Source organism: Etheostoma spectabile, chromosome 15 (assembly GCF_008692095.1).
Source record: "Etheostoma spectabile isolate EspeVRDwgs_2016 chromosome 15, UIUC_Espe_1.0, whole genome shotgun sequence".
Lineage (NCBI taxonomy): Eukaryota > Metazoa > Chordata > Actinopteri > Perciformes > Percidae > Etheostoma > Etheostoma spectabile.
In genome coordinates this window covers 2,797,540-2,807,539 of record NC_045747.1, presented here as the reverse complement: position 1 = coordinate 2,807,539, position 10,000 = coordinate 2,797,540, and the positions used below count along the sequence as shown (strand labels likewise).

Genomic DNA, 10,000 nt, shown 5'->3' with positions numbered 1-10,000 from the left:
TACACAAAGACAGGCAATAGCACCATCAACAGGCTTATTTGTATAATTTCTCATCGGTCATGCAAAGTGTCAGTCTTTATTACTGATGTAAATACCAAGCACAGCATGAATAACTTATAATAACATGAATCACACAGAAAACTGTGAACTCACATCAGTGAGCAGCAGTTCCTCCCCATCATCCATGTTATCTACCACTGTGACTCCCTGACACACCCACACATACTGTTTGGGGTCAGGCTTCAACAGCAGCGCCTCTGGAAGACATACAGTAAGACAATATTTAATAATACTCAACTTTCTTTATGAAGTACATTTAAAAATAACGGAGTTGGACAGTCAAAAAACAAAAAAAGGTCACAATAACAGATATTGTTACCAACTGAAAGGATCATATTAACAGTGGTTTCCAAGCCAGTTCAACAGTTTATCCCTTACTTTAGCTAAGTATTTCACTGTATATAATCATCACTAATACATGGTCTCATCTTAATCTGTAAAACGTTTGATTGCAAATTGTTCACACCAAATTTCTTCTTTTGTTCCATTAGAAATTAAGTTTGGTGTAACAAGTAAAAGGAATCTCAGGCCAAATGAGTAAAGGGCAAAACTGTCAGCGTGTCCACATGATACACAAGCCTTCCGTAAACCACCCCCACCCCTGCTCCACACAGTTGCCAGTAGCCAAGGAGGACATGGAGGATTACAATCATTATCTTCACTCTAAGACGTACAGAGAGTGATGTGTGGAGCTGATAGTCTTAATTAGCTTTGTATCAACTTATTTGGCAACGGCTTGAACGTAAAAGATGTTCAGTAATATAAAAAAAGGTACGCACTGCAGCTTTAATTTTCTCACCTATGAATTCTGGCTTCCTTCCAGACAGGAGTTGGTAGAAGATGTGGTATCCTCTCTCAGCAGCCTGCTGGGAAATCACTCTTGATTTCTCTAGCAGATCTGGAGCACACAGACACACACAAACACCACACACACAATAAGACAAGCTGTTTTTAAGGATGCTAATTATATTCCTGTTACAGCTAATGTTATTTCAACATGATGATATCAGTATTTAATTTACTTTACAAATCATGTAAAAAAACAAGACTTATTTAATTTACTTTACAAATCATGTAAAAAAACAAGACTTGGTATTTATCCAAAATAATAATAAAAAATAAATAAAATCAATCAATGAAATCCACTCACAGCTCTCAATGTCAGCACCAGCCAGCTTAGCTGTCGGCCCAAAGTGAATGCGAATGAACTTTCCCTAAAACGACACAGATATTACTCTCACAAATTTGCTGATTGTACTGTTGTCATCCCATGTACATTCATTGTTTAATTTGACGATGTAAAAAAAAAAAAGATCTGATGATGATTTATTTTATACATGTCCCTACAAAACGTGAGGAGTTGTTGTTCCTGATGGTCTTGGCGTTGCCAAAAGCCTCCAGCACTGGGTTAGCCTGAATGATCTGATCCTCCAAAGAGCCCTGGGAGAGGAGAAGAGAAGAGAAGAGAAGAGAAGAGAAGAGAAGGGAAAAGAAGAGAAGAGAAGAGAATGCATGATTTTTCATGATTTGCATGATTTTGTCAAAGAAGAAAAGCAACATATGCCTGTGCACACACAACGACACCTTAGAGTCAGAGGCTTTGCTCCCAGAAGCTCCAACGTTGGCGAAGTACTGGATGACCTTCTTGGTGTTTTCCGTCTTGCCAGCACCAGATTCTCCGCTGGAGGGGAGAAACAAACAAGGTGTCAACACTGCAACAGTGAGACATGCAGGTTGTATTTGTATTTGTATGGGACGTGCAAACAAAAACAACATGTTGTCCTTACGTGATCAGCATAGACTGGTTCTCATGCTCTGCAATGGTGGGACATGAAGAGGGCAGAAGAAGAAACAAAGAGAGAGTGCGAGAGAGACGAGAATAATTACCGCTGATTTCCCTCTGAGCAGATCAGAGGACTGCTGAGGTTTTCTGTCAGCATGTACCAAGAACCCAGACAGCTGGCACCTCTTCCCTGATGCCATATTATAACTTCAAATATTGTTCTGCTCCCTGAACAAGCCACACTGATTACACGGCAACTGCCCCACTCCCTCTTTCCACATAAAGAACTGTCTAATGACTTTCAAGTAATTCATCTCGAGGGGGGTTCATCCCAAATCACCACATACCTTTTGCATGCTTATCTCTTGTCTTTGCCAACTCCCTCCCCTCACCCATCGATGACCTATGACCGATTAAAATATCTTCCTTCCCTGCACTTTAATTGCCCCCCCCCCCCCCCCCCCCCCCCCCCCCCCCCCCCCCCCGCCATTGCCCTCTCCTCACCCATCAGCATGTCGTGGTAGGCGTTGTCAGAGATGGAGAAGAGGTGAGGAGGAACTTCGTTGCGTTTCTTCCCCTTGTATATCTGGGCCACTTTAGCGCCATAGATGGGCAGCCACTTGTACGGGTTGATCGTCACACAAAAGAGGCCTGAGTAAGTCTGGAAGTGGAAAGGGAGCGTATGAAAAGGATTTGAAGGATGCAGCAGGAGAAAATGATCAACAAAATCAGTAACGTGAACACAAATCTGGTTCATAAGCACCTTTATGACCAGATAAGATGAGATTAGAAAAACGTTATTGTCTGGCAGGCTCAAATGACACAAAATAAATAGATAAAGATAAGATAAGAACATCGGGATACATGTGGAAACAATGTAATAACTGTGACTGTACAAACATGTTCAAAATGCAAAAACAGTGCAAGAAGAAGCCTGAATGGAGCTGTTTGATGGCGTCTATGTATGGCGATTCAGTGTGGGGATGGCAGTGAGGACGAAGGATTTTTTAGACATGTTTTCCCTTAAACAGGACTCTGTAGCGTCGACCTGATGGCAGTAACTGAAAGGATTGGTGAATGGGGTTGGTGAGATCCTGTGTGATTATAGTGAACATAAACTACGCATTTATTGAGAAAGGTCTGGTGCTATTCATGGAAAAGTCTAAAATTTGGGACTTTAAGACCTTTGTATCGCACCAAATACATGGAATCCTACATTTTCTATAATGCAACGTGTAGCATATTTTCATTAGACCCACCCTGCCTGTGTCTTTCAAACTCCACATACCCACTTATCTTATAAAAATTTGCTGTTTCCTGGCCCAAGCTGAAATAACGCTGATGAGATCATCATGACATCATTGGGGATATTACAGTCAAGATTCCTTACAAAGCCACAGAAAATATAGTGCAACTATTTTCATAGGCTGAGTTGTGCCATACATGGTTAATAAAGTGATATGTATTGGTAAAATGGGTGCTGAACTCCATTCAGCTTTTGGTTGACATAATAACATAGCAGTTATGTAGGGCAAAAAGCAAAGTTTTTCTACCGGTTTTGAATAGGTTTGGGTAGGGCTTACATAGATCCTCATGCTGACGTAGCGGCTGCGCAGGTTTTCCAACACGCTGGCCTCGTTGAGGAAAGTTAGGTTGGCCATGTCGCTGGCTTGGTAGAACTTAGCAGGGTTCATCTGATGGACATCATCCTTCCTCACAGTCACAGTCTGACCAGAAAGGATAATCACTCAATCACAAATGACATGATTATAACAATCAGCTCACTTTTACTTCATAAATGTAAATCCTTGAGACAAAACAAGTGCAGCGTCAGTCTTACAGTGTTCTTGGTGGTCTTGATGGTGACTTTGTCCCCATCTTCAGACTGAATCTCCCCAGCGATGAAAGCCTCCTTCTCATCTTTGACCCAGCAGGAGCGCTTGATGTCGTATGGTTTATTCATAGCATCCAGGCGCTCCTTTTCTGAGGGAACCAGGAACGGCATGGGGTCCACATCGTCCCCGCATTCACCTTTGTATGGCATGGCTGCTGCTGCTGCTGCTGTCACCAACGCACACCTACCAACTGACAAGCTCACTCACCTAGAGGCTGGGCAATGGAGAGAAATCAGGGTTTTAGTGTTAGAAGTAAGAGAAAGGACATTGGCCTTCAGTTAAACAGGATACAGTATGAGACAATAAGATACTCACCAATGCAGAAGGTAGAGGGTACGTTCAGGAAGAATACGGGTCTGTGAGCTGAGGCCGTGCTGTTTTATATCAGGCCTTCTCCTTCCTGATATGGTCACAAATCTGAAACCAGCCATCACCCAGAGGTCTCATCCCTCCGATCTACATGGCAGTGGGGGATCTGGGAATTTTTCAACCTGCCTCCGTCCATTTAGGGTTTCCCTGGAAAGCCATCACTCAGGCTGAAACCATCTCCTTTCCTCACCACATCACTTGATCCATCTTCTCCACCTCTGCGCCCTCCCACACCTCAATTTTCATCCCACAGTGCCTCTCTGAAATTTTCAATTGCTTTCTCTCTGTGCCGCCAAGTGAGAATTGGGATGATGAACACACCTTAAATTAAAACCTTTGGCCATTTAATCATCAAACCAGGGATAGATGGCACCATTTTTCTCGTAACAGTCTCCCGTTCTCTTCAATCTGTTGCTCTACGACTGCCTTATTTCAAACCACTGACTCAAAATATATGATGCGCCATTAATGAAAGCAACTCTTCTGTATATGGCAGGGTATGTGGGTCTCTATGGCAGGGTATGTGTGTCATATGTTCTCTTCAAACAGTCCCTTGTAGAGACAGACTGTGAGACAGAGTTTGATTCTAGGTCAAATATGAAAGAGTTGTGCCCTAGCAACTCACATGATGAGAAGAAAACTGTTGCGTCCACCAAAGCTGGCTCGCTCTTTTTAGCCTCACTGTCTTGATAGTATCTAGAATGCCGCCTCAATTTTCACTAGATTCCTCAGAATTGAGGCAGCTGGTGATCCTGTTCCCTAAAGGGGGCTCAGACTGACGCTGATCACACACACAGAATCAACGTCGGGAGAGGTAATGGATTTGACTCGTTCAAAACTCTCTAAAAAAGAAAAGGAATTGCACATTTTTCAGCTTTTGTATTTTTTTATCAGTTTTCATTGGGCATGACACAGATTCTCAGTATGTGTGACGTCCCTCGCTTCCACTGTCTCTCTTTATGTTCTTTTCTTTAAATTTCTTCTTAACCCGTTCTTGTCTCTACTTTCATTTTGTGAGAAAAAATTCACACTGGGTCACCCAATATGATTTCCCAAGTGTTCTGTGCAAAGAATGACTTCACCCTCATTACTGTAACTGTGTGCGTGTCCCAGGGGTATAACTAAGTTTGTCTCTATGATTGGAATTATTTAAGTAGTTGTGAACACACTCAGTTGGTCTCAGGGGTTCCATTGGCACATTGAATACATACACACACCATGTAGTCACATGTGCTCAAACACACACACACACACACACAAACATAATCCCATAATCATACTAACAGCTGTACATGAGCATTTCAGAGGGATAAACTAATTTGTGTGTGTGTGTGTGTGTGTGTGTGTGTGTGTGTGTGTGTGAGTGTGAGTGTGTGTGAGTGTGCGTGTGTGTGTGTGCGTGTGCATGTGCGTGTGCGTGTGCGTGTGTCTGTTGCTGGTGATACCATGGCCACCTGTGGTGTGTTAGATCTAGGGCAGTTGTAGAAAAGAAAATTTAAACGAGGGAAGAAGAGCAATTCAAAATGCTTTAATGAAGAGGAAGACTGAAGGATCTCAAAATCAATACTTCCACCTGGCACCTTGCATGTGTGTGTGTGTGTGTGTGTGTGTGTGTGTGTGTGTGTGTGTGTGTGTGTGTGTGTGTGTGTGTGTGTGTGTGTGTGTGTGTGTGTGTGTGTGTGTGTGTGTGTGTGTGTGTGTGTGTGTGTGTTTCACTGCTAATGTGGATTTCCCGTGCCCTGTAAACAGGCTGTTGAGAGGGTCCATTGTTCCACCAGCTAATACTGCTGCCTTGTAGCTTATCCCACTGCTGCCAAAGAGCCAAATCCCTCCAGCCATTATCCCTGCCATCCCAATTCCCCCTCAACCTTCAGCAGACCAGACCTTACTTTACAATCCTCACAAACGTTTTCTCATATCATTTTAGATGAAGTAGACCTATGTATTTACTTGAACTTGAGTTGATGTGCTATCTGTATTCTAGGGTTACAATGTTATCATCATCCATCATAACTGTGCATGCATGCAGTTTAAACAATTCACTACATATGATGTCTTATATCTTGTTGCATTTAAAGCTCCAATATCTAATAGTAACTGTATAAGGGACACCCTCTCATTATTCTGCTGAACAGTTCATCTGTATTCTTGTCCTCACATTGACTTTTTAGCAGTGCTAGAGGCATGGCTTCAACATCAATTTGATGGGTTGGTGATCGCCTAACATTAGCATCAAGCATCATCAGGTCAAACTTTTTAATTTTCAAATGCTGGTTGTGACGTTTTGTGACCAAATTATTTTTGGGTTGGGACTAATCTACCGCGTACCCGCATTTAATTCAAATACATACAGTCCCAAACATTAACCTCTTAATCCAAGAAGCAACTAAAATCACATTAACCTTTTCCCTGTCCATGTGGTCTTGTTGTTTGCCTGCATTGATTTCCCTGATCACAAACCTGGTGGATAACTCACAGTTGATTTCACTTGGTTTCCACAGATACTTGAAAAGCCTTTGAGTGTTCAAATGAATTCACTTTGCAAACAACATCACTGCTACAGCCTCTGTGCTGGTTTAATTTTGGTCCTGATGATGAAGTTAATAATGTGGACTTAATATTATGGAGCAGTTAAATAATCAAAAATGTTGAGTACAAATGAGAAATGGAAATCCGAGGTTTGGGAGGGAAATGTAGGCAACAGCAAACACAAGCTCTTAAATGGTGAGATTATTGATAATAGCCATGCATCTGAAATTGATTGATTGTGGGGGATAATCTGAGAAGAAGAAAATAACCATAACAAAAGGATGCATAACATCCTAGACCTTGGTTAGTAATATATTTTGAGACCAAATATCCAGGGGCTGGTGGTACTAAAGAAGTTATTAAGACTGGGAGAACACAGAAAACAGGCATAGACACAAAAAATGCATTGATTTTCGATTGGATAGTTTTATTATGCTACTGCTTTTTTAATTTCTTAACCAAACGAGTGTGGTTGTCTGTAAATCATAAAAACACACTAGATTGTGTTTACGTGTTCTCTAAATAGACATGAATAGTCCGAATCATTGGATTTTCTTTTTTTTTACAAATATGTGGGATACAGTAGCTGAAATAAAAGCAAACCTGAACGTCTCAAACGTTGATATAAAACATGTATTTATGGTTTGAAGGCTTCAATGTAAGAATCTCGTACGGGCATGCCCACGCTTTACGGACACGAGCCCGTAACGTTATACCCGTTAAGGACATGACGTCAGTACGTGCTTGAGCCTGCCCGAAAATGCTCTCCCGTGTTGTTGGATTTCGAAAGAGCGCAGGACTTTGCGATGAAATAATACATTTTTGCCCGTGAAGAAAACAAAAACAAACCGCATGTTTTTAAACTGAAGTTGTTCGCGTTCCCATTAAGTGGTGAAACGGTGATTTTGGGAGACTCCAACGGGAAGTTTGAGTGATCGTTTTCCCGGAGTGATGTCGAATCCTGGGACTCGGAGGAACGGGTCCAGCATCAAAATCCGACTGACAGGTAAAAAAAAACGACACCGAAAGAAAGCGCTTACGGTGCATGTTTTAACTGGAGCTAAATGTATTAACTACAAACCGCTGTTGTAAAGTGTTGCCATTAGCAAACCTAACAAGACACCACGAAGGGTCTCTGAGGCTCTCGTCTCTGCTGTTAGCCCAAACATCCGGTTTTTGTGTGGCAAACACAGCAGCACATATAGCTTGTTAGCTGAGATGCTAACCAAATTACCGAGAGGACAGTCAAGAAGCTGTTCACTATCATGTGTGTTTCACAGCTGAGGAAGCCATCTAGTCTGGCTGCTTACAGGTGATTGGAAACACCGACTCCCGAAAACCTCGTTTAGGAACTTTATCGATTGCTAACACTTATTTCCTAGCTAGCGCTAGCTAGCTCATAGTAACATTGTAGTTACCGTTGACCGCTAACGCTTGCTAGCTACACCCGTTTTTGGGTTGACCAGCCGAACACATAGCTTGACCTAAATGCAACGAGCTCTGTACCCCGGATAAAAGCTAATGTCGAACTACAGCCTATGTGTAAAATCAATCTTTGGTAGATTTGACATGCTAGCATAAAATATCCATGAGTATTGACAGGCATTCGCTGCTGTGTCAGCTGTAGCAAGACAAATGTCTGACTCGTTGAACTTATCTTTACCCAGAGAAGCTTGACACGTTTGCTCTTTTGGGCATCCTCTATTCGGCTCAAATATTTTTATTCGTTTTGGGGTCAGGCTCTTCTCTGTAGGGTATATAGGAGTCTCTTTCTTTCTTTCTTACACACAAACACACGGACACAGCTGGAACAATGGTTTTTACTGTAGCTAATGTAACCCCACTGGGCACCAAGCGGCCTCTATTCAAATGGAAATGACCACTCTGGGCCGCTGGGCAGACGCCTTGTCCTTCTTCTGAGTCGAAGTTCAGCAAACGCACACCAAAATGTGCTTGCCGGCGGACTAAATATTTCTTCTTGCGGTTTGTATGCACACAAGAGGGCACGTCAAGTGTATGCGCGTGATGGATGTTTTTTGAGTAAAAGTGCTTTCTTAAATGCTGATGAAGTGCCACTTGCTGTATGTTTGTTGGCTTACTCTGACCCTCTTTTTTTTCTGAAACTGGATTTTGAAAGAGCAGAGCATCGTTTTTGAGAAAAGATAAGACTGACATATCTTACTTTTTCCCCTTTTTATGCTCAGTTCAGTTAAGGTCAAGTTTATCTGTACTGGCCAGTATCACATACAGTTATCCAGACTCCCAACAGCAACATTTCCAGGTCCAGTGCAAGTACTCATAATGAAAAAATGATCCAGGAGGACATGAGTAGGGGTGCACGATATGAGGAAAATATCTTTTGTGAATATTTTGACTGATATGATTAATGATATTGGAGGGAATGATTACTTTTGTATCACCATTTAAAGAAAAGTATATATAAAATGATTATAGTGTGATTTTTGTGAGGATTTGTACCAAACAAAGACTTTTTTCTGTAGTCTGTAGAATACAATTTGTAGGCCGGGAAGTCTCCGCCGCACCACAATACTTAATTCAGAATGGCTTGACATATGTTTTACTTTTAACAAATATTGCCGCAATTTGGCCATTACACTAGTCCATACATGCGATAGACAATTTGATATTGTTTTGTTTTAAGGTATATATTATCATATCGCCCAGCCCTATCTTCTAGTAAACTGAAAATCTTCGTGACTTGGATTTTGTTCTTTTTAATTGACAATGCAAAAATAATCCTTAGCTGCAGCCCTAGTTGATGAAGTACCGTAATAATACCATCCATCAGTATAATTATAGGTCCAGTACTAACTAACTAATGTAATGCATCCATCCATCTTCATCCGCTTATCCGGTATCGGGTCGCGGGGGCAGCAGCTCCTGCGGGGAACCCCAAACTTCCCTTTCCCGAGCCACATCAACCAGCTCCGACTGGGGGATCTCGAGGCGTTTCCAGGCCAGGTTGGAGATATAATCCCTCCACCTAGTCCTGGGTCTTCCCCGAGGCCTCCTCCCAGCTGGACGTGCCTGGAACACCTCCCTAGGGAGGCGCCCAGGAGGCATCCTTACTGGATGCCCAAACCACCTCAACTGGCTCCTTTCGACGCGAAGGAGCAGCGGCTCTACTCCGAGCTCCTCTCGGATGACTGAGCTTCTCACCCTATCTCTAAGGGAGACGCCAGCCACCTTCCTGAGGAAACCCATTTCGGCCGCATGTACCCTGGATCTCGTTCTTTCGGACAATGTAATATGTAATTGTGGGAAAATATCACGTAATAAGTCATTCTTCTTCTGCGAGTTATGATAGAAGAAAGTAGTGAAAGTGTGTATGGCTGTTTTAGAC

The 10,000-nt window shown here is 42.3% G+C and overlaps 2 protein-coding genes across 4 annotated transcripts in view; one reads left to right on the top strand and one right to left on the bottom strand.

Annotated features, from left to right (window-relative positions):
* Positions 1 to 3,860, bottom strand: part of LOC116703499 (myosin-16) — a 20,886-nt gene extending 17,026 nt beyond the window's left edge. The window contains exons 1-9 of the mRNA XM_032538261.1: positions 3,684 to 3,860; positions 3,427 to 3,570; positions 2,348 to 2,504; positions 1,848 to 1,875; positions 1,633 to 1,741; positions 1,408 to 1,500; positions 1,211 to 1,274; positions 860 to 958; positions 154 to 257 (exon numbers count right to left, since the gene is read on the bottom strand). Of these exons, the coding sequence (XP_032394152.1) occupies positions 154 to 257; positions 860 to 958; positions 1,211 to 1,274; positions 1,408 to 1,500; positions 1,633 to 1,741; positions 1,848 to 1,875; positions 2,348 to 2,504; positions 3,427 to 3,570; positions 3,684 to 3,848 (963 nt within the window). The 5' untranslated portion in view covers positions 3,849 to 3,860. The remainder of the gene's footprint in view (positions 1 to 153; positions 258 to 859; positions 959 to 1,210; positions 1,275 to 1,407; positions 1,501 to 1,632; positions 1,742 to 1,847; positions 1,876 to 2,347; positions 2,505 to 3,426; positions 3,571 to 3,683) is intronic.
* Positions 3,861 to 7,365: 3,505 nt separating this feature from the next.
* smurf1 (SMAD specific E3 ubiquitin protein ligase 1) overlaps positions 7,366 to 10,000 on the top strand; it is a 19,684-nt gene continuing 17,049 nt past the window's right edge. For 2 of the 3 annotated variants that reach the window (XM_032537641.1, XM_032537640.1), the window contains exon 1: positions 7,367 to 7,642. In XM_032537641.1, the coding sequence (XP_032393532.1) occupies positions 7,588 to 7,642 (55 nt within the window). In that variant the 5' untranslated portion in view covers positions 7,367 to 7,587. Of the gene's footprint in view, positions 7,643 to 10,000 lie in introns of all 3 variants that reach the window. The other variant, XR_004335325.1, reaches the window with a different exon arrangement.